General features: G+C 39.4%; 1 protein-coding gene across 2 annotated transcripts in view; it reads left to right on the top strand.

Annotated features, from left to right (window-relative positions):
• PHF21B (PHD finger protein 21B) overlaps window positions 1-25,235 on the top strand; it is a 132,828-nt gene that overhangs the window by 92,983 nt on the left and 14,610 nt on the right. For both annotated transcript variants that reach the window (XM_064736582.1, XM_064736573.1), the window contains 4 exons: window positions 3,524-3,616; window positions 12,624-12,974; window positions 14,867-14,989; window positions 19,847-19,898. In XM_064736582.1, the coding sequence (XP_064592652.1) occupies window positions 3,524-3,616; window positions 12,624-12,974; window positions 14,867-14,989; window positions 19,847-19,898 (619 nt within the window). The remainder of the gene's footprint in view (window positions 1-3,523; window positions 3,617-12,623; window positions 12,975-14,866; window positions 14,990-19,846; window positions 19,899-25,235) is intronic.

The raw sequence follows: 25,235 nt of genomic DNA, 5'->3' as shown, positions 1-25,235 counted from the left end.
AGGGTCCACCTTGAGCCGATGTTCGAAGGGAAGTGTGAGCAGGATTTGACATGTCATAGCCTGAACCATGGGAAGTTTGTCCAGTTCTCATTGTGTGGCCAAGGGCATCAGATAAAGACACTTATGTTTTTATTTCCCATTTTTTTTCTTGTTTATTTACAGCTTGAATAAGAACAAAGCAGTGTAAATTGTATCCAGAGACAAACTGCCCAACCACCCATTCTGGCACTTCCTTCACTGCAGAGAGCACAACTGAGATTCTCTGTTTCATACCTCACTTCTTTCACCTGTCATCATGGAGACATCCTGGTCTGCTTAAAAATTAGGCCATTTGGATGGAGGTCTCCATGCATGGATGAGATGAAGTTAATCAGTCACATGGATTAAACACTGGAATTTCCACCTGCACAACAGTCTAGCCCTGACCATTATCATTTCATGTCTAAATCTAGATTTTTTTAATCACTGAAAGGGAGACAATAATACTGACCTAGGCAAACATAAGAGATGAAATGTGTTACAGGAAAAGTATGGAGGTCATTGAATTCTTGAATAGCTTGAGCTATTTATTGCCCAAGCTGGGAAATAGTAAAAAACAATGCAAATAGTGAAAAATAAAATAGATTCTTACATCTCTCTCTGTCTGAACATACTGTAGTGCTGATATTAACATGAGATTGAAGTTCTGATTTTTTTCCTTGGCCATAAGATTTCTAGAATGAGATTGTTTCCTTGACTGTTCAATAACAGGTCCTTACTATAAAACCCTTTGTAAACAGAAGGCTGCATCTTTGTCACTGAAAATTTCATAATTTAAGAGTGCCATTATTTGATTTTGTACTTGTGTGTTTGCTGCAGAACTGCTCCTTCAGGAAAATAAATCAGATTAAATTTTTGAAAGTGCAGGTGACAGAAGTGACAGTAGTTCCTTTCTCCACTACCCACAGATGATTCCTCCTGACTTTGCCTTCCAGTGAAGCTGAGGAAACAGTGCAGATTAGTTTTGTGGTGTTTCTTGTTTGTTCTTTCATTTCTTTTGTCTCAATCATTCACTGTTTTGAAACCTGAACCAACATAATTGGCCCAGTGGTGCACCCAGAGGCTGACATGACCTCCTTCCTCACAGGACAGACAGTCGTTCTGTTCTAGATGCTTGGTTGGTTTTTATTCCCTGGAGATATTTAAAGTAATGCAAGAGAAGAGCTTTTTTGCTCAGACATGGAGTTTATTGTGTATCTTAACAATTGATAACTCTATCTTACTTAACATCTCAGTAATTTGACTCTTATCTTTATAATCAATTTCCAATTTCATTCAGTGTCAACTCTTTGTATTTTAATGGCATCACAAAATCATTAAGGTTGGAAAAGACATCCAAGATCATCAAGTGTAGCCTTGGACTGAACACAACCATGTATTGGTCAACCACCATGTATTTTGTTGTCCAGTTTGGAAATCTTTGCACATCCTCGTGTATCTATAGGAATATCAGAATGTGTGTTTGCAAGGTCAGAGGCAGGAGCTTTTAAAGCACAACTTTCCAGAAGGCAGAACTTTTTGTTTCTAACTTTCTTAGAGGGTATCTGTGCAGCCCCGGAGAAGTAGTGATGCCCCTGGTACTTCCAAGTAGACCTTGGACTTCACTTGTGATGAAAGAAATCTCATTTGGGACAGTAGGAAAATATAGATCCTACTTGTGATAAGCTTTCTGTAGCATGACTTGGAAAGTTCACTTTGGTATTTACCCTAAAAACTCTGAATCTGGCTGAATTGATTACAGTTCCTGCTAATATTAAGCAGGAAGTTGTGGTAAGTCTAATAAATGCTCACAGCAGCAGGTGGCAGCTCAATTTCTCCTTCTCCCCAGACTGCAGTAGTTCATCATGGTACTCTTGCCAATGTGTGAGGCTGTGATAGGGTAGAGAGGGCAATGAAGTTGTTTAATCAGATCCTTCCCCTTGTTTTTAGTCCCTGTATCACCCTATAAGGAAACTGTGGCAGAAATACCCTCTTCTGTTCCTCTCCCTGCTGCCAGATCCCTAATTTCTAAAGGAAGGTGTAACTTAGTTATTTTATTATCCAGGGATGGAAATACTGCTCTCTCTGCCCCCTTTCCCTCTTCTCTTGGCTTGAGACAGAATTTTAATGGAGTATATTTTTCCATGGATAATCCAGGGCACTGATAATCCACAAGTACTCAAGAAAAATTGTCTTGCATGTTTATAACTGTTCAGCTCTCCTTGTTGTTTTAATAGGCAATTTTTCAAATGTTAATCTTTCCTGAATATGCAGCATCACACCCCCAAATGTCTCTGACAGGAGTAGCAGAGGTAAAAATATAAATGCTGTAGGAGAAGTTTATTAAGAATATTCTGCCTGAATACACTTGTTATTTCTTATCAAACACTGGAGACAGAATGAAATAAACTGTTTTGCCACTCTGTGGGCGGGGTCTGAGGAGAACATATCAGTATGGATATGACACAGTTTCACTTTCCTTGAGCTGATTATGTTATAGTTTCTTTTCTACTGACAAATTTCATTACCAGATTGAAGTAATAATAGCATATTTTATCTTGCTGGCTGTGATCCAAACTCTTGGTTTAGAGCAGAGTTAAATTTAGAGAAATTCAGTTGAATCTATATTTTTCTCCATATTAGCTATTTCTAACAGCCTGGTAAGATTTTCAGTTTGGTGACTAAGTGTCTCTTGCTGTTATAATGACAGTCATATGCTTGCTTATATTTCTGTGTCATCCCAACAGTGATAACAAAATGCTAGATAAAAGTTACAAAACTTTGCCTTAAGAATATTGGCCCGTAAACCAAAGTATTTTTAGAACTTGTGGTTAGAAGCTGTGGCTTCCCCATCCCTGGAAATGTCCAAGGCCATATTGGATGGAGCCTGGAGCAACCTGGTCTGGTGGAAAGTGCTCCTGCCCATGCTGGGGGTGAAATTGGGTGATCTTTAAGGTCCCTTCCAATCCAAGCCAGTCCATGATTTGGTGAAGTGAAATCAGGGATGAAAGACATTGAATGGGAAAAGTTAGCTGTCTTCTTTACATTTATGGCCCAATCATAAATTTATAAGTTATCTGCTTATTCCATCCTATCTTAAATAAGCTTTGAATAAATTTGGTGTACAACTAAGAAAAGGGTGAGTAACAAAAATAAGCATGGGTAGTAATAAATGCTGTGTTGGCCCAAATGGGTGTCAGCTGAATGTTGTGTGCTGTAGTAGATTTATAGGCAGCTTTCCATTTTAATAATTCAGTATTTACTATTTCCTGAGGCACAGCAAATATCTTTTTGTGACCCTGGCCATCATGAAATGCATCATTGTACCAATACACGTCACTGTGGTGCATTTCAGATCTATTTTGAAAACAGTTTGGTGCCTCCTAGAGAGCCTCCAGCCAGGGCAGCTGGGAAGGGAAAAAGAGCTGGAAGGGAACAGAGAGATTCTGTCTGGGAAACCTTTACAATTGTTTTAAGCTGTGTTCAAATGTTTTTCTTCCCACAGACTTTGGGAACTATCACTGCAGTGCCCATTAAGGTTCCTCAGGTCAGCTCCTTGCAGAGGTTGGCAGGACAAGGACCAGCAGTGCTACCTCAGGTACAAAATACACTTTCAAAGAGGGGGTTGTGTAATTTTGCACATATTCTCTGCTTCTGTCTGCTGCCCAGGCCTGGGTGCATCAGCACACTGATTTTGCAGAGTTGTGTTTTTCTTCAGTCCATGAAAAAAAATAATTCTTCTGGGAGTGTACTGATGGCACAATGAAAAGGTCTAAAATGTAATGCAGATTCATCGTGGGAGAGCAAAATACATATGGTGAAATGTAAATTTATGCCTTAAAGTTGAATCACAAACCAAAGAAGTGAAAATCTGCAATTCTGTAATTAAAAGAACTGGTGGAAGTGTTAACCTTCCTGTTCAAGATTTAACCCCATGTTCTGTTTCACTGACTTTTTTGCCTTGTCTATCCCAATACAAAGTTTTGTAACCAGCTAACCCAGGTGCCAGACTGAGGAAAGATTCTCTGAGCAAGAGTGAAAGGAGAGTTGCACTCACTGTTTTTTAAAATGTTTCAAAATGTCTTCTTTTCTGAACACCAACCACTGTTTCTATAACTATGCACTTTATTCCCCATTTCAATCCTCTTTCTCAAAAATTTTGGATGTCATTTTCAATAGGCATTTTGCTGCAATTCTATGGTTTGCTCTTCACATTAATGATTCTTAAGTATAAATATATTTCTCCCACTGAGGCTCTCACTACTCTGGTCCAGGAAAACTGGAAACTTCAGATGGAAATATAAAAATTCCAGGAAGCAAGGCCATGTGATACCACACAGGTGTTATGGTAAAAACATCTTCTTCCTTGTAGTGTTGTGAAAACAAGCACCTAATAAAAAAATATTTTGGAAATTAAAGAGGCATATATTATCTTCTAGTAGGAGCTGGAAATCATGCAGAATTAAATCCAGTCACAGTCCATGTCATCAGCTTTTATTCTTTTATTCATCAGACTTGGTCACTGACCAGGCTGGCCACTAACCTCCTTTTGTCCCCCTGGGTGACAAGCAAGGCCCCACACCTTGCTCTGAGTTACTGGGACAGTCCTGCCATTCTAGGACTGACTTTTGGATAAGCAAATTCCCATCTCCTAAGCATACCAACAAGTTGAATCCAGCTGGGTTTTGGCACCTGCTAAAACCTTTACTTTGTTTGCCTATGTAACATCAAATTACTGGGACAGCAGAACCATATTCATCACTCCTCTAGCAAGAATTTGGAATATTTCACAGGGAATGAAAGCAGTGTCCAGACTCAGATGTTTTCTATGGCTCAGTATTGATCTGGAAGGGATGGAACCTTCCTCAATGTCCATCTCTGCCAAGTCTAGTTGTGACAGTGAAGTTGTGACAAGTCTAGTTATGACAATGAAACCAGAGCAGCAAAGGCTTCTGTTTAGGCACAAATATTAGGCATAAATATTACCATGCTGGCTGGACAGAAGGAGAGGACTCGTCAATTTTGAGGCCTCATCATGTCTAAAGGGGTTTGATATATTTGACACTTTTGTGCTCCTCATCTTGACAGCCTCTTTTGATTTACCCCTATGCAAACAAAAACATACCACACAAGTAAAACGAGGCATTTAACAAGAGTTACATAAAATAATGCATACAGCTTCCTTCATTTTCCACATTAGTACAGATACTTGTCATTTGTTTTGTTCATTTAAATGGCTTTATGATATGACCCCCTGGAAGCTTTTCCATCTGGGAAATGAAGTTTCAAAATTTGCACATTCACAAATGGCAGCAAAATCCCATCACTTAGAACTGCTAATTAAGTGGTGAGCAAACAAGCATTACTTACAAGTTCTTTGCACAATACAAACAATATTTTAGGCATTCATTATTTACCAAAACAAGCTTCTTTGGCTCGTTTTGTGGGGGGGGGGTTGGTTTTTCTTTTTTCATTTGGGATTTTTTTGCTGCTTGTTTTTTTTCCTAATATGAAGGTATTTTTGTTTTCATCAAATAAGTGAGCTGTGATGTTTGAGAAGCTAATTCCAGATAGCCTTTCTCTTCTAACTTTGGTCTTTGGGGTCTCCAGCTGAGTAAGATGCTTTGAAACTGCAGACTCTCCACTGCACTCTAAGAGGAAAATCCTAGAGGTCCTCTGCTTAAACACTGTGGTACTCTGGAGCTATTCCTCTTCCTTATGGCTCCATCTGCTCTAAGGAGGGAGTGGCATTCTGTCAGTTTGAGTTCCAATATCCAGCTGCAGAGCAAATATTTTGCTTTATTTTGAACTGGTTTACAGATAAATCTAAGTCGCACTGTAGCCACCTAGAGGTACATGTGAAATGTGATTTTCTGTGCTTCAACAGGAAGATTTTAAGTGAAAAGGTGAAAATATTAAAATAAATCCCCTGTTTTATTGTCAGTAATTTGGGCCTGGTGCAATCCTCATTCAAATTAATGGAGAGCCTGTGACATTTTGAATGGCAGTCAAATCAGATTACAATGCTATTTCTCTGGCCTATCTTTCCAGTGCTGGTTGAAGGCACAGTTTGGGATGGCTTTGCTCATGACTCTGCCGCTTAGAGCAGAGCAGTGTCTGCATTGGAGGGATCACACAGGTTAGTGGTGAAAACAAACAGGTACTCACAGGGCCTCAGGTGAAATATGTATGTTCCAGTCAACTCTGCCAAGTTCTGCTGTCAGACACTGCTTAGTTTTTATCTTCTGCAGTGACTTCATGTGTTAGGTTGGAAATGGGTGTGTATTCTATTCCTGTCTGATGGGGCAGTTATCTTCTGTTAATTGGGCCGTTTTCTTCATCTCTTCCACAACCCATCCTCCCTCCTGGGAGATATCTTCTGTTAATGAGCCATTGAGTCCCACTGCATGGCTGATAAAATCCCAACATCCCATTGGGAGATGCTCCGCCCAGAGGGAGGAGCCAAGCATTCCTACCTGGATATAATCTGTGATTTGGAGGACCACAGCAGCTTTTTCCACTGGATTCCCAGAGGAGCATCCCTTTCCCACTGCATTCTAAGGAAGACCAGGCCCATCTACACCACCACTGGATCTTCAGAGGAAAACTCCACCCTTTTACAGGATCCCTGCTCCAACAGAACCACCCCAGGCACTCCAGGAGGGCTGCAGCCGCCATTTCATTTGGACTGCTACCAACAGGGTGTCAGGTCGTATTCTGACTGTCAGTGTTGTTTTGTATTATTGCATTATTTATTTTATCTTTATTTTCATTTTTTCCTTAATGAAGTACTGTTATTCATGCTCCCATATCTTTGCTGAGAGCCCCCTTAATTTCAAAATTATAACAATTTGGAGAGAGGGTTTTACATTTTCCATTTCAGGGGAGGCTCCTGTCTTCCTCAGCAGACACCTGTCCTTTTAAACCTTGATACTTTAAATTAATTCAGTAGGGTCTGAATGTGGTCACTTGTCTGCCCTGGGACAAGCTCTGTTATCTTGGTTTGTGTTTATTCTTCACTGGGTACCGTGTGAGCCCAGCCAGAGTCTCCACATGTTCCCAAATGTTAAAAACACAGCCCCATTTTAAAATTTCATCTCATAATTCTCATGAAATTTCATCTCATAGTTCTCATAGTTTCATGTCACATTTCTACTGGTAGTTGCTGCTTCTCTTCACATGTGTACCAAACCCAGTTAGTGCTCCTGGCTTCCTTAGTAGTAGGGCTTCTGGAAGATTTCTTGGAAGGAAAACAACTCCTAGAGACAGAAATAAGTTTTGGGATGCCACTGTGTACTATAGAGGAAATAGGTTGGTCTGTGGGAAAGTTGGTCTGCTGCCCCCAGTGCTGGGATGGCCCCTCTGGCAGCCACCTCCCTACACCTCAGAAGAAAAAAAAGGAATTGTACATGCCTTCTCTTTCTTAAATATGTCATCACAGAGGTATCACTAACTATATCAATTGGCTTAGCAGTATGTCTGTTTTCAGAGCCAGCCTGCAATTGGTTTGTCAGGCTTGCAGCTTCTAGCAGCTTCCCACAGAAAAATCACTTCTGAGCCTGGCTTCTGCCCTCCTCACCAAAAAATCCAAGCCATGTAAAACCAACCCACTATTCAAAACATTGATAACATTTTTAATAAAGAGCTCCCACCTGACTGCCTTATGCCAACATCCACAAAAAGCAGAGCTGGCAGATTCCCACTCAGACATCCTTCTCTGCAAAACATCCATTTCTGTAGTGTCAAGCAGAGATGAAGGAGAAGAAAACTAAATTAGATTGTTTTGCCTTCTTACAAACTGCCCAGAAGCTGCATGTCACCTTTAGCTAACTTAACTTAGCAGTCCATGACTAACAACTGAAATACCAAATCATGGCAGGTACACAGCACCTGGGAGATGCCTGATTTGAGTGTGTGCAGTTTGAACACATGTGAAAATACTGCTGAGTGACTCCTGGGTTGTGTTGTGTGTAAACTGAGAGACCAGGCTTTGTTTTGAGGGGCCTGTTGCAGTTCTGCCTTGCTGAAGTTCTGCTCAATTTTGTTTTGATCAGATTAATGTTTCTTCCCTAGTCTACTCCATCCAGAGTAGCAGGACTGAAAATGTGGGCTGGAGCTGCTCCTTGGGTTTTGCCCTGCATTTCCCTTCACAATGTCCTTCTGTAGGTTCACAGACTAATATTCCAGGGATATGCTAAAGAGAGGGCTAAGTTGTATGTGAACATGGGATTCACTTATTCTGGGTCATCTTGCCTGGGCTTTCTACAATGAGGAGTAACTTCTTTTTTATGTAGCCCTATCAAGGGGAAGGAAGAAAAGAAAGAAATCTTCCCTGTGGGAAGAAATAAACTATGTTTATTTTGACAGTGGTCCTAGACCAGGCTGAAGATAAGAGGAGCTTATTGGGAAAGGAACTAAACTGAACTCAAGTATTTGAGTGAGTGGGGCAACCTGGATTTTAGGGAGTGTCATCACTGTAAATTCAAGGAGAAAAATTTTTTTGTCTAATTTTTACTGATCAAAAAAGAAGAGGGAGGGAGTTGGTCCTCAGCTGGCATAAATAGACACAGCTTTATTGAACTCAGTGTGCATCTGTTCATTCTGGTGAAGGATATGATTACCCCATATTGCACTCATTTTATCAGCCATTGCTAATGTTTTCTGTGTAATCCTCTAAAATTTTCAAGAATGAAAGCTCTGGCTGCTGTTCCCAGCACTTTGCCTCTGTGACATATGAATTGTGCCAAATCCATTTTGAGTTTTTGTTTTCAAGCTCTGAGTACAAGGATGAAGTGAAAATAAAGTGTGAATAATGGTCTTTCTCTCAAAGGCAATGTGTCATTGTGTTGAGCTGAAGAACTTACTTTCATACAGATGGGCCCTGCTAGTGTGAAGGGCTGATGGATGCTGAGCATGATCCAGCTGATATCTGATACAGGGGAAGGGGAGGGCTCTTCAGTGTTGCTGACAAAGCTAGAACAAGATCCTGGGACTGGAAGCTGAAGTTAGGCAAAATTCAACCTTCCTGTAAAATGCCAGTCATGAGCATTAAAAAAAACACCAAAACCATGTTAACAATTTACTGGAGCTCATAATTAAGAAATCTTTAGTATTTTCTTTTAAAATCAGTCTTCAGTTTCTAGGAGAAATTATATGTTCAGCCTGTGAACTGGAGGATCACAGTGATCCCTTTTGGGTTTGTAATTGAAGTACACTGCATTAACTTCCCTTCTTTCCTAGGCCTGAGGGAGAACACATTTACCAGAAATACCCTTAACAATTCTCATATCACCTGCAGATCTTCACAGATGTAACTGTTCTAATTAAATCCTGTCCTTTAGGACTACATAGGATTGCCCACAGAGATTGGAGGAACTGTGTGACTTTGCTCCCTTCTCCTTTTTCCCCATACCTCTATAGGTTGGATCTTGAGGATTTCTTTTGTAAGAGGTTTTCTTTCTTACCTTATTTTAATTTTCTACAGCAGGTGAGTGGCTCACCTGTTGGGATTGTCTTGATTTACAAGACAGGTGTCTGCTAGGGAAGGCAGAAAAAGCCTCCCTTGGAATGGAGAATGTAAATCCCCTCCCTCTGGATTATCAAAATCGTGAAATCAAGGGGCTCTCAGGCAAAGATATGGGAATAAGAATAAGGTCTTTACTAGTATGTATAATAAAACAAACAAACAGCAACAACAACTTTGGCTCTAACAACAAACAGAACCTGAACCCAGTCCCAGACTTTTGAGCTTCATATAGGGACATCTGGATGGAGCTTAATAATATGGGATATACAACAAGTCATGTTAGTCACAGGAGCTCATTCTTTCCTGATCTGAAGCTCTTTAAAATATATTAAATTAGAAGTTGTTGAACAAAAGAGCACTCTGTACATCTCACAGGATTGGGCACACTCTTATTTCCCTGTCTGAAAAGCAGAGAGCTGCCACCTAGTGAGTGCTCAGATTTGAGAATATCTCCTTGAAAAATGTGCTCACCTGCAGCTATCTGAGAAGCACCAGTCTGAACATTGCCACAGGAAATGAAATGTTTGTTAGTGTGGGTATGGAGGAAACTCAAGAACAACACAGGTTTAGGAAATCTTTATATTCAAGAAGCAGCTCTCTCTTCTGCATTTCGAGCCCTGCTAGTATCACATTCTGTTTTGACAGCTGTCACAAGTTAAATGAAAGATACTTGAGGAAAGAACGGTTGAGCCTATAGGAGAATTGTTACTTGCAGCACTTGCCAAGAGTTGAAATGTTCTTTTGGTAACATACATGCTATCTCTTTCTCTTTTCTTCTCTTTTGGTCAACTTTGGTGCCTTTTTTTTCTGTAACTCCTGTGACAGGGACTGATGTCATCCACCCTGTGCTACTTTCAGCAGGAAATTACTTTTTGGTACTGTGTGAGTGCAGTGCACTCCCTGTCCTGCCCTAGTTTTATTCTACCTCTTCCTCAGTGATTGCCAGCTTCCAAACTTTTCCTAGTGCCACTGTCCTCCTTTCATCTCCCAAATTTAAGCTACAGTTTTGCCATGAGGGAAAGGAATTTATGCTGCCTTTTCCCTTCTTATTTTTTCTCTTCCTAGCTGATTCCATTTATCTCCACAAACAACTGTAGCAGTTTGGGATTTTAGGTGACACTCTGCCAAAGGTATTTAATGTAGCTGTTTATTAAATGTTTATGCTTATTGTTTATATTCTGAGGGGAACATTGATGGGTGTTGGACCACAAGGGGCTTCTACATTTACTTTCTGTTTTGGATTCACACTTGCAGGTTCTTGAAATAAATGTTGGTTTCACTTTAAATTATTCTAACTTTAACTCAGGAGTATCTGAAACTTTTCTTTCTGTAGTCAACCCTTTTTATTGTTCTGTAATTGCAAATAAATATGGTGTCCCACAGCTAGGTAAACTTGGCAGGGAGTTTTCAGAGGCTTAGTCCATGAGAACAGCTATCCCTCTTCTGTATCACATGGTGGCAGAAAGTGCCCAGCAGATGCTCTATGATGTACCAGTTTGGTACATCCTATCAGATAACTTCAGTATGCAGCACTTTATAAAGAATTTAGTATTTTGGAAAATTAAGTTTGTTTAGTTATCTGTGCAGGAAGAGCTTATTTTACAGCGAAGTAAGATGTGTTCATCCCTAACTTGCAGGATGTGTATTATGAGTGTGTGTAGGATTCACTGAGCTATTACATCATGCAGTAGAAAAGATAATTATATATATAAGATGCTTCTCTCCAGGGCATCATTGTTGTGATGCCTTTCCCCAGCAGGCTTGTGGGTGTCCACAGGGGTGCTATTGATATTTAAGGGACAAATTACTGAGACAGAGAGCTGGCAACATATGTGTTGCTGCCCTTAATATTTGCTGTGGGGACAAGAAGGGCATGGTTCCTTCTTGACACAATAGGGGATGATGGCCAACCGTAAGAGATGGTTTTCTGTGCACTAGTAAATCCCTGCATTTTTTTAAAATTGCTTACTTAGGCTGAAGATTGAAGCTGGCACCGTTTGAAGGGCTGCTGTAGACTCCAGCGTGGTGACACAGGCAGCTGTTCCCGTGTTTGTCTGTTAGAACTTGTCATTTTGTTTCACAGTATGGAAGGTGCAAGAAGTGACAGGACTAAATAAGCACAGAGGGAACTGACTGTTTTATCAGCTGTGTTAACCAATAAGCTGGGAGTGAAGCTAACTCCATGTGAAGCATTCTAAATTATTTATTTTCAGTCCTGGAACTGTACTTAACATGTTGTTAAGGCAGAGCCGTGTTGACTGGGTAACATTAATTACACCACTAGAAACATATCACATCAGCTGAAAACAATTGATTGCTGCTATCATTCATGGCTCTGGGTAGAGCTCCAGCTGTTGCAAAGCAGGGCAAAGTGTCCTCTTCCATTCATGGAAGTTCCTCCTGCATCCACCCACAGCTGCAAGTTAGCTCTTTAATTACTGTGACAAAATATGATGTTTGGTGGTTGTGGGTTTCTTGTATCCCTCTATTTATTTTATTTATTTATTTGTGAGTTAAGTGGCTGTATGACAGATCTCCTCTCCATTTGACATGGCATGTCTTAAACATATGAGGTTGTTCATTGACCAATCCACCTAAAAGCATATACTTTACTGTCTCTGTAAATGCTTTCCCAGAACTCCCTTAAAGATTCAGCTCTCTCTCCTTAATTCATAGATAAAATGTTGTGTCCTTCAGAACAGGAAAATTTTGAATCTGGGTTTTCCATTCTTTGCAAAGGCTTTGGCTTACGCATGGGCAGCAAACACAGGAGCTGTGCTGCAGGTATGAGCAGAGAGAACTAGATGTGACTTGACTAGCATTTGTATGGATGTGTGCTGATCAAAATAAGGATTTGACTTTCTTCTCACTTATTGTTTAGCATTGCAGTGAGTTAAGAACTTCTAAATGACCCAACTGAGAAGAGCTGGGAATGTATCTATAAGTGGTGGCTACTTGCAGTTGCTCTATTCTGTTTTTCTAGATGCTCCTGGTCCATGGTGAATGCAATTAGAGATTCCACTGGCAGAACACGTGTTCAGTGTTTGTTCACTAATAACACCTGGCTCTCTGTTTGTAGGTTAGGCCAAAGACCCTGATTCCAGACAGCCTCCCAATCTCCCCGTGCAGAGACCAACCTTCCAAGCAGCCTCCCACCTTCCAGAAGGCTACCATAGTGAGCATCAAAAACCCCAGCCCTGCCCTCCCCACCGCCAACAACACCGTCAGCCATGGACAGACGCACAGCAGCCCGGCCCAAAGTGCCACCGAGCCCGCAGCCCTGTCGTCCCCTCTGAGTGGTGCTGGGGTGGCCTATGCCATCATCTCCACGTCCCCCAGCAATGCTGCTCCCCTCAGCACCAGCGCCGCTGTCTCGGTGGTCAACGACGGCATCAAGGTGCAGCCGCTCCTCATCAGCGCCGACAGCAAGGTGGGTGCCCAGGCAGCAAACGCACCAACTGTGCTCCAGGTGTGAGCAAATACTGCCCTGGGAGTGCTGGCAGGGGTTCTTCTCAAAGGAAATAATCAGAAAGCAACGGGAGAATTCTTACACGGACACATAGAAGCTAGCGGACTTTTATCTGTGTACAAGCCTGTTTTTTACTGGGGACAAAACAAATCATTATGTAGCCTGGTATTAACAGGACCTTCTGTTAATATGAACTTCTCTTTCCTTAAGCCAATCCTCAATAAAAAATTCCTGAATTCTGTACAGGCTCACATTTCCTATGGACCCCCTCTTCAATGACACAGTGATACTTGATTTGTTGACTGACACCAGGGAGTACATAAAAAATCAGAGATTCCCTTCACTAATGAAGGGAATCACTAATGAAATCCCTGAATTCTGTACAGGCTAATGAATCCTCACTAATTAAATCCCTGAATTCTGTACAGGCTCACATTTCCTATGGACTCCCTCTTCAATGATACAATGATATTTGATTTGTTGACTGACCCCAGGGAATACATAAAAAATCAGAGATTCCCTTCTGCTCTTTCAGGGGAAGACCGAATGAAATGAGAGCTCAGGGTTTCAGAACTGATCAGGAGATGAATCAGTAAAAAGAAAAATTCAAGCTATGAATTACTTCTTTCATCTTTGTACTGCTTTTCAGCATTGGAATGCAAGAACTGTGCCACTCTTATACCAGAGTCAGATTCCATACAGGCTGCTAATGTACCAAGCAGACATTCACTGTAATTTACCACTGGGATCCTGCTACTTTTGGTCTTGTTGGCAGCACAAGTTCTCATACAGAACTAAAAAAATATATAGTATGTAGGATGGCTTTTGAGGTAAATAAAGGCAGACATCTCTTCCCCATTTCTTTGACATAAATTATTTTTCTCTTACTTAAAATGACTGCTGTTTCAGAAAACCATCCCTTTTTATGCTCTTGAATCTTCTAGAGTGACTGAGTTGAGATAATGTATCTAACACTTAAATGACATTGATTGAAAATTAGCAATGAAGTAGATGGAAAAGGCCTAGTGTTCAAATCTAATAATCTTTATCTAGAAGGTGATAGTCCTTGGGAAGTCCTTTTGAAGCTTCCACAGTCCTTTTGATTATAGGTATGAATTCATATGTGTAGTTCTGTGGGCAGAAATTCATTCCTTTTAATTTATTAGCTTCTGGATAATGTCACCTACATCATGTAAATCTTCATCTGATAATTCAAATATAAGCAGCCAGATATACTACCATAAATGTGTGAATGAGATCTGTGTCATAATTCCAACAAGACCTAAATTTAGTTTAAATTAAATTAAATTTTATTTAGTTTATGGAAAACTGGGCATCCACTGCTAATAACGAGTAACGGCTGAGGACTGAAGTCTGATCTCAGTTGCCTGAGGAATACCTTCTTTCTCATCCCCATGTGCTTACCCTGAAAACACACTGGTATGACTGAGATCAAACTGGGTTTGAAAGCTTAGTAATCCCATCTCTTCTACTTGCACACAAAATAAAATCAAAGGAAAGACCTTAAGATCACTAACAAAAATGCTAAAGCATGGCTTCTCTGCCTCCTTCACCAGTCCTCTAAATAGAAAGTGTCCTAATTTTCAGAGGCACTGATCAAGGGACTTAGGCTGTAGCAGGTTTATAATGCACCAATAAGAAAAAATTTTTAGAAACTTAAGTATGGATTTAGGACCTTAACCTAGGTATCCTGTTCTTTTATGCTTTTGACTTGTGACTTACATTTCTTATTTGTAGGCTATCAAGTAACTTTTCAAAGAGGAGTCAAAGGTTTCAGGCAGAAAAATCCAGTTTCATATAGTGAATTTTGTTATATGTACATTGTCTTTTAGGTTATCATTATTCAACCTCAAGTCCAAACCCAGACAGAAAGTAAACTGGAGACAAAGAAATCTCCTGAAGAGTCAGCTCAGGGACTGCCTGCTACCAAAAAGAAAAAGGAGGAAAATCCAGAGGTGATTTCTTTTTTTTTAATTTTTAATAAATGAGCTACAATGTGGTTAAGTTATGGGGGCCAAATCTAAACCTTCTTTTCTGTGCATATGTGATTCCTTTATTTGTGCTTGGGGTTCTGCCAGCACCAAATTTGCACAAATTTGGTTTGCATTCAAACCTTCCACTGTCACAAAATGTAAGACTTGGAGGTCTCATAGTACCTAAAGGTCTCATAGTAATCTAGGCACCCCATGGCTACAGCTGGATTTCTTGTGAAAGGTGTACACAAACTTAAGATATTTTCTTTTATGTTATCCAACATATAGCATCAGATTTAGAGGCTGCATATGAGGTGGAATTAACATTTCTTCTGTAAGCTGAGCTTTTAACATCTTTGTAATGAATCTTGCAATTTTTAGATTGTATTATTAGTTTCCTGCATTTGCTGGGTATATGTCTTCCCATATGTACACAGATTCTAGTCTGAAATACATTAAAATCCTTTAAATTGAGTAAGAGAGTAGACAGCAGGTAATGAGACTAAATCTCTTTTGGGAATTATAATTTTGATTTAAACCAGAAATGTGAACTGCAACTCTTTGTAGAAATGGGGTCTCTCTAACAGACATTTTGGGTTTTGACTGGATATGTTCACATTATATTAGGTGTAATTATATTAGGTCTCAATTTTAGTTTGAGAAGTTATACAGACTGAATCTACTTCTTTTGTGGAAATGCTCAGCTCCTGTGAAATCTTAAACCTCACTAGTCTAATAAGTGTGTAGCACAAAAGCATCCTTAGAGCTGTAGGTTTAGGAGGATTATTACAATATAAATTATGTTACTTGAGGCATCCATGTGGTCAATTTTTTCACCATTTTAGGAGGTTCATAAGTTAAAACAGTATTAAGGATAAATATTTTAGCCCGAAATATCACAGCTCTATGTAGAAGCTCTGCAAAACTATGCTTGGGAAACCTCCCAAGTTTAAAATCTGACCTTTACATGAATCTTCATTACCACAGAATGATGGGACTGAAGAGTTCTGTTTTGTTTAGGCAGGTATTTCCAAAAACTTCTTTATGTTGTAGCACCTTATGGGTAGAAAGACCAGTAGGCACTGCTTAGAAACAGAATGCTAGGAAGAAAAAACGTCAATTTTTCTTTGTCTGTAACTTTTCCCCATAGAAAAAATAATTAATAAAAGCCTTCCAGAGAGATGCAGGAGGAGGCAATTGGAATGGGCACACTTTTGGTATGGGATTCAGAAATGTGAGATTTTCATTACATTGCAAACTAGAATATCTCAACAATCTTTTTCTAACCACAGACACTGTTCCTACCCTGTTTACTGGAGCTCTCAAAAACCTTAATTTTCTGGGTAGGGTGCTGACACTGTGCCCTAAACTAGGACAGTTCTTTTCATAGATTTGTTGCACAGCCATAAATAGGTAGGTCTAGAGTTAATTTCTTTTGTTCTTTGAAAGTAAACTTTAGTTGATTATCATGTATTTATGCAATTAGTGTAATTAGAACTAACATCATAATTAGTATAAATACATGTAATGACATAAATAGAACATGTAATTACAAAATGAAATGCTTTTATGAAAATCTTTGTTTTGCTTCATGAAAAGACATACTGTGTATTTCTGAAAGCACTCACGGCTCATAAGCAGATGATTAAGTTTAAAGCAAAAACAGCATGGTATTTTTAAAAAGAAAATAGGCACTCAAGGCATTTCTCACTTTTATTTATTTTCAAAGCAGAAAACTGAGGCAGGAACTCCAGTATGGCTCTGTACAGAACTTAGTTGGGAGAGACTGGGATTTAATAAATTTGTAATGAGCTAACTAGAAATAACCAGACTTATGAATAACCAGGAATCCCACATGCAATTACTGGGTGTACCTGAACAAACTGAGAAAAGCAAAGATAATTACTGTCTTTAGCTCCTGGTTTGGTCATCCTGCTGGTGAGCCCTGAAGCTGGTCATGGACTGAGGAGGAGGCCACTCACTCATTCTCATCAGCTGGGGATGGAGAACAATAGTGATGGATCCAGTGGTGGGCCTTCTCCCACCAGAATGACTTCTGTAAAGAAATGGGCTAATTACAGAAGGGAGCTGCTCCTCTGGGGAGAAAATACCCTGGATGTTGTTTTTTTGTGGGTTTTTTTGTTCATTTTTTTGGGGGGGGTTAATATTTTCTTTTTTTTTTTTTTTTTTTTGAAGAGACCTGAGTTCAACATAGAGAGAAACAGAACTCTGCCAAACCCGTTTTGATCATTTAAAAATTCATATTAGGAAACTATCTGGCAACACTTTCATTCTAAAATGTTTTTATCTAAAAGAAAAAATACTGCCATAAATGCTGGTTATGTAGTTACTGGTGTTCTAATTTTTCCTGAGCACAAGAGGGACACATGGCCATTGTGAACTAAATGCTAGTATTAAGCGTGGATTGAAAATCTGGAGAAAATGAAATCTTTGCTTTGCAACTTCCTCTACAGAGGACAAACAATAGACCCTGTGATATTTGAAACTAAAGTTTTGCAGTGGAAGTCAGATTTTGAGTTGAATCCAATCAGCTGCAGAGGTGTGAAATAGCAAAACCCATAAAAAAATAGGCTGTTAATATAATATGCTTGTTCAAAAGAATACAGCTTGTACTGGGATTTTTTTAAAAGGAACCATCTTCTAGTTCCTTTAAAAGGAACTATAAAAACTGACACTTCCTATGTTTAATCATGAGATAATTATCAAGTCCACTTGTGATGGCTCTTCATATTTTAAGCAAGTATGTTGCATTTAGATACATACTCAAACAATTTTAGCATGACAAGAGAAAATTGTCTAGCAGAATTCCAGTACACAAATTCCAGTTCAGGCATCAGAAAATACGTGCTTTCTCCACATTTTGACGTTGGGATGATGCAAGAATTCTGCACTCCATTGAGAAAACACACATTAACCATTCCAGCTTCCTGGTTCTGTCCCTAAAATTGTTATTATTTTGCTCGCAGTGCTGAGAAGTAAACTGCCACTGTTACTTTTTGACAGGGCTGAGGTGAAGCTTGTAATCCTACTCAGTGAATAATTTTCTTCTCAGATCTGCACAGTGAATCAAATATTCATCTTTTCCTTCAGGTGTGGGGCCCCCACTGTGCCTGGCTGGTGTTTCAGGCATGTAAGGAGTGAATATTACTGAAATCAAGGTCTGACTTGCAAATGAACACGTGTGTGTAATTACCACAGATATGGAAGGCAGAAGTACAGTGTAGATATATCTAAATTGCCAGTGCCATTACACCACCATTTTTTAATCTGCCTGGAGAATATGAATCTCTTGAGGTTGTGGAAAGGAAATATTCCTGTCTAACATGGGTGTTAGTTCACCTGTTTGACAAAGGTATTTTCACAGATGCATGAGTGGTAGAGATGTCCAAACCTAACCCTCTGATTTTGATGAACCCACCCAATAGATCTTTTCGTTTCAAAATGAGGACGTTTTTGCTTCCACGATTTCACTAAGTGAAAGTCAGAATTGAAAAGGAAATTGTAGTTCTGGTGACTTACTAGTTGATTTTATCCTGAACTGAAATGTTAAATCATCAGGCTTTTCACAAAACAAGAAGGTCAGACTAATTTTGGCTTAGAAGTGTTGAAACACATTCTCCTGACATTCTTTGAATAAAACAAAGTTTTGACCTTCTGCTTAAACACTGTGGTTTAGTTGGACCTAAATCTGAGCATTTTATTTGAGATATGATAATTACATCTTCCTATGGTCTTTGTACACCTCCTCAGACTTGGACTGTGGGCTTTGCTTGTTTGGATTTCTCAAGAGCTTGAGTTGCACAGTCAGATTGTCTCTCCTGTGGAATTGAACCTCATGAAAATCCAACAAAATTGTTCAGCACAGCAGAAAGAGGAGGCCCACAAATGTGACTGAAAACCAGGGAGTTCAGTTCCATTTGGGCTTGGAACAACAGTGTAATTTCAGTTTTCATCAAAAACATGTGATAAAACCTTCAGCAAAACCTTTCCGCAAGGAAACATTTTCCAGTGAGAAATCACTGACAGAAAATTTAGAATCTGCTCTAATACTTTTCCTATCACTGCATCAGCATGTTCTGAATTTTTTTTTTTGTATGAAGATTTGTTTTGTGCATATATAGTTTAGAAGTGTTGTGAATAATATTTTTGATCAGATTTCGCGCTGCAAAATGAGTTCACCAGTATCGGTGAGAGATGTTTGTTCACTCCTCATTGAGAAAAAATGTTGGATCAGCATACATCTTAAAATCCATGCACAAGATGTTATTTTTAAAACTTGGGAAGAGAAATTTCTGGGATTTTTTTTTGTTTGTTTGTTTGGATTTTTTTTTTTTTTTTTTTTTTTTTTTTAATGGGAGGGGGCTTTCAATATGCTTTTGATGTCTTGTTTAGTATTGTACAGATCATACTTATTTCACTTCTTACAGCTTGCTCATATCCAATAAAAGCAGTGTGTCATGGCCAGATGGTAAAAATAATACAAAATTACTTCACTAAAGAATTGAGTAACAATCCAGCTAGCAATGTGAAATTGAACTGGTTGAATTGACTGAATATTGATCATGTGCTGTGTAAGATCAGCAGGCATTGAGCATTGACTTCAGACATCTTTGAACTGCTTGAGTTTATATAGTCATAAAGGAGAACCACGCATATCTCAAGCAAATCTTCAGTTAAAGTTCTTTACATTACTATGCATTCAAATAAGATACATTTCTAAAAGACTTTTACTGGGTTTATTCTGTCAATGCTAATTTTATTTATTTTCTTACCATGATCACTATAATAGAAAATCTAACCCATTTATTTTTTCCCCAGAAAATTGCCTTCATGGTAGCACTAGGACTGGTTACAACAGAACATTTGGAAGGTAAGGTGGCATATGTTGATTTACAGTTCAGTTTTTGAATGAAATCTTTTCTGTTGGCTTCTCTGCCAGAGCACGTTGCTGAGGATTGTGTTCAGATGGCTTTTGAATCTCTCCAGAGAAGGAGATTCCACAGCCTCTCTGGGCAATCTGTTCAGTGTTCTGTTACCCTTCTGGAAAAGAAGTTCTTCCTCATGTTCAGGATGAGCTTCCTGGGCATCATTTTCTGCACATTGCCTCTTGTCCTGCTGCTGGACACCAAGGAGCACAGCCCAGCCCATGCTCTGATCCCTGACTGCAGATATTTATACACATCAATAAGATTCCCTCCCAGTTTTCCTTCTCTCCTTCTCTGAAGGGCATGAAAACTGAAAAAAATGAAAATGAAAAAATCAAATGAAAGGTTACCTTTGCACAGTTGTGCCTTTCAGTGTCACAGTAGGGGTGACCTTACTTAGCTGTGCCTCCCACCCCATGGCAAAGCTCAAGGGGCACGAGGGCTGGCCCTGCTTGGCACAGGCTGGTGTTTGGACTCACTCAGTCACCATGGTCCTTTAAAAGATGTTAAGACCTGGAAGAAACAGTGAAACAAAAATCCTGCCAGGGCTCTGACTGCCACTGATCTGGTTGGTGGATCTGTGAGGTTCAGAGATGTTTGCCCAGATATGCAGCAAGTGCCCTCTGCTCTCTCCCATGTGAGATGGACTTTCGCTTTTTGAGTTGTCCATCACCTCTAGAGTTCCACAGAATAATATGTAAATTTGTGGTGAAAATCTGATATTTGTTTCATAAGATTTTACTTACTTAAGACTACTTCTCAAAGAATTCCTTCCCTCCCTTTTCCCTACTTAGCCAAAAACTTAACAAACTTCCCATCAAACCCTGTGTTTGCCTGAGAGCATCTAGCATGTCTTCTCAGGCTCCTGAATATGACTTCAAACAAATATTGCACATAAGCTAAAATCAGCATCACATCCTTTCAGTTTCCTTCTCCAACCTTCCAAAAATAGCTTGCAAAAGTTAGCAGATTTGTATCTTTCTTTGCCTCAGCTTTGTTGCTCTGAAATTAGAGATGAGAGGGGGGGAAAAAGAGTTTCTTTAGCAGATGAGACAAGCTGAGGTGGCAGAATAGTTCTCATGGGCAGAGATGATGCAGGTATTTTGAAGAAAAGATTTGCACCCTTATGGTTTTAGTTACAAGCTCAGCTACAACAAGTTGATGATTCCGCCAGTAAAAGGAGAGAAAACTGAGATCTGTGTCAGCTGGCAATGATCCTTGATCACAAAAAGTGTTAATGGCAATTGATATTTATCACCATAGATCATAGTAAACAAAATACTCAGGAATTTCCAGTGCACTGAGTTTAACTTTTATGTGCTTTAGACTTAGGAGCATGCTTAGCTACCTCACTGTCTCAAGGTATCTACCATTTTTACCTTGTTTTCTTTTTATTAAGATTTCCAGTTCTTTGGTTTTAAGACAAGTTGTGAATTAGTGAGAAAATATATCTGAATTGTAGTGTCTCCTCAGTATATGCAGCACGTTTCCTGTGGGTCTTGTTTCTATTTTTCAGTGTTTTGCCTCTTTAAATCTGCATTTTAAAAAATAATTTAATGTCCCAGTGATGGAGAATTTGAAAGGAGTTTAAAGAAATTTTAAGCCTTCATAATTTTTAATCCCTTAATGGTCATGGATTGAAATGGAAATGAAAAAAAATTTGGGGAGAAGATTTATAATCCAAAAAGTGAAAATGATGATTGGTTCTTGTTTTCTTTGTCTAAGGAAAACAGGACAACATTTGAAATTATGCAGAAATACAAATTATACTTACAACAAAGAGGACTTAATTTTGAATAATTCTATACCCTTTGATTTTATTGAAACTAATGAATTGTTTGTGTGGATTTATTGCTTATGTTCAAAATGCCAGCAGTGCTCTTCTCTGTTCTACACCAAGTGTGGAGATGCTCATTTTAAACCAAACTGCTGCAAAACTCACCATGCAGAATCAATTCTTGAAGACAAATTCACTTTTCATATTTCTACTAGCATTAAATAAATGGCTCCAGCCAAGAGCTATTTACTATGGAAAGGGTATTTCTTCATCAGAATTGGTGATTACAACTGTCAGAGATTTCCTTATAGCTTTCACATGCTAAAGGTTATTATTTTACTGGGTCATATTTACAGTTATCAGTCGTTGCTATTTATCAGGAAGCAGTAGTCATTACACAGTTCAGTTTATTTTAAAACTTCTAATTATTTTTCAATTTCACATTTTCGGAATTTAACTTTATCAAGATTGGATCATTAAAAGCTTATTCATATAGTATCTCTAATTCACAGTGTTACAGTTTTTATTGATTTTATTCATTAATTTTCTGGTGAAGGGCTGTGATGATCCACTTCTATGTGTGTTTCTCTATCTGCCTAGAAGCCTTTCCACCTGACCTCCACACAAGCATTCCCTGCCTGGGGAAAGAGCTCAGTTCTGCAGAGCCTGAGTGTGAGGCATCTTTACCAGTAAATAAACACAGCTGCTTCCACTAAGTGACAGTCTGCAAGGTGCAGCTTTCCCTGAAGGAAAATTGCCATCACAGGCTTCATAGGATGACCATGCAGAGTGTTGATTGGTGAAGGCAGCAGCTCACTGGAGTTTGGCCTCCAACATAAAGCTATCTTTAAATTCATTCATCTTTGTCAAATGTATTACAGCTTAATTTTTCCTGTTTGGTTTCTATTTTTTTAATTGATAAGCTAAGGAATAAGGTAGCTTAATTCTGTGATGCAGTGCATGGTTGTAACATATTGAATCTCTTTCTCTAGGCTATTACAAACACCTTTTAGCATTACAATTTTGTAAAAAAAAGATAGAAAGCAAAACTTTAAAAGAAGGACCTTTAGTTCAGGTCACTCTAAGAATGCATGTCCATCTAGATTACTGAAATGTTTATGATTTCATCAATTGAAACAAATTTAATTTAACTTTATTGCATCCTGTTCTGAAAAGTACACAATACTATTTTAGCAGAAGTAACAAGTAACAAAAGACAGCACACCAGTGGATGCTTTTGCTCTGTCTCAGTGAAATTATTGACAGAACCACTCCACAAGTACATAGATGCATGGTATTTTTGTTTCCATTAAGAAAGTGCTCTCCCTCCCTGATGGCTGCATAGGGTATTGTACACCTCGAGATGTTTCCATTAATTTCTCTCTCTTCCATCTATTCCTACTGCTATTACTTTTTGTCCCAGCAAGCTCTTATCTCTGTACCATAGCAATGCCTCTTCCAAAGCTGCATTCCAACTAATTGCCATCTGTGTGATTCAGACCCCACCAGATATTTTCTGTTGCCTTGGTGAGAGCATGTACCAAAGAAATTTTCTCTTTAACTTGGGACCAAGAAGGACAGAGAGCTACAAATCCATCACTGTTCTTTTATGAGATTCTTGCCCCAGTTACATTACAAAGAAAACTCTGCTGCATTGAATTCTTTGTTTCTTTTTTTTGGGCCATTGAAATTCACAGTTGTGTATCCCTGTAGCACACACCCTGCTGCTGAGGCACAATTCCCTTTAGAGGCTTTCAGAGAGCCTGGGAGCTTCAGGATGGATATTTCAGCATAGACACATGAGCATTTCCTAGGAAATATTTTCACATTAGGACTGAACTGTTTCCCAGACAAGATCCTGTGTTTTGGAGTCTGCATGGCCTGAATGATGTTAATGTGATGTTACAGTGGTTACAGCCAAAGCACTTATCTCCCATCCTAGTGCAGCTTCAGATCACACATTTCTTGGTGGTGAGATTCTGTGCAGCCCCTTGAGTCACATGGCAGCTTGTGGCTGTGCTATTTCAAGTGCCCTAGGAGAAGACACCTTCTGAACATGAGAGATGACATGTCCCTGTGCCATAGGAAAGCCCAGCTAGTAGTTACTCTCCTGTTTTTCTTGTCCATCTGGTTTCCTTCTGATGCATCCATCACTCCAAGCACAGCAGCTTAGCCAATACTCTTTTGTGAAGGGAAAGTTTTAAATCCATTCTTGGAAGTTTTTAAATCCAATCTTGGAAGTTAGGCCAGTACAAAACCCATATAAAGTGTTGGCCTCATCTCCAGGGACACTATGTACAAGACAAGACCAAAAATACTGACACCCTTAAAATGGTATATGGGAATGATCAACACTTGAAACTTGCTGGAAACCAGAACTAAGAGCTGGAGGTCCAGTTCCCAAGTACATAAACACCCTGAAAGCTCACCTGTATCTTACTGTTGGATTACAGGTGGGGGATCTTGCTGAATACCCTGAAGGGCATTTTCTGGTGCTGGGTGTGTTCTGAGATAGACCTCTTCAGCTCAGATGCTGAGGAAAGACACCAGACCTGTTGCATAATCAGATGGTGTCCTGAATTTCTGTTGGGTGGGCTCCAGGGCTTCTGGGCTGAAATACATGCTCCTGCCAGTTCCTCTCCTTCTGAGATAGAGCAAGACAGAGCAGAGGTATCACCACCATGAGGGCATTTAGAATACCCTCTAGTACCTCAGCACCAAGTCTAAAATTGACCTTACAATATTCACACAGGAAATATTTTGGAATAGAGCACACACTTCATGTCATGGGATGGATGCTGTGGCTCTCATTGCTAAAATGTGTGTGGGGTTTATAATCAAAAGAATGGGCTCTAAAAGACATGCTTGTAATAGTCTCAGCATTCTGAACTGGCGTCAAGAGCTGCAGAAAGAAATTCCATGTGATGTAAATGGAATCCTGGTTCAGATCAAAGTACATTAAACCTACAGATTTCTGTGTCTGAGTAATCTGCTCCATCTTTCTGTGTTTCCAGAGTTGTGCACATGGCTGGTGGTTGCTAAACACAGCCCTCAGCATGTGTCATCTTCAGTAGGTGTCACCATTTAGTGGAAGGGAGTTGTGGAAGTTTAGTGGAAGGAATAAAATGGGCTGCTGTCCAAAGAGCCCATCTGTGTGCTGGTGTTTGCAGTGACACAAGCATGCACATATGACTCAAAATGACATTTTGCAAGCTCAGGGTTATGAAGTTATGTTCTGGGTGGATAAATCATCACTGAATCCACCTGTGCCATTTCAACTATGCTTTTTCTAAGCTCCATGGAGGAGAGTACTCTGAAGGCTCTCTGATGATGCTTGCTGAATATGTGTCTGAAGAGATCATAATAAAATTCTTGTAGGGCAGCAGAAGTCTACCTTGAAGGAAGAAAAAAATAAAAAAATGCCTGTGAATCTCACAAGGAAAAGCTTATTAATGTCAGACCTTGAACTGCAGCAAATATCAATGCTGATGCAACACAATTGTAC

This window comes from Zonotrichia leucophrys, chromosome 1A, assembly GCF_028769735.1.
Source record: "Zonotrichia leucophrys gambelii isolate GWCS_2022_RI chromosome 1A, RI_Zleu_2.0, whole genome shotgun sequence".
In the NCBI taxonomy this organism is placed as follows: domain Eukaryota; kingdom Metazoa; phylum Chordata; class Aves; order Passeriformes; family Passerellidae; genus Zonotrichia; species Zonotrichia leucophrys.
The sequence above is the reverse complement of the archived record's forward strand: the minus strand, read 5'-3'. Positions and strand labels throughout refer to the sequence as shown.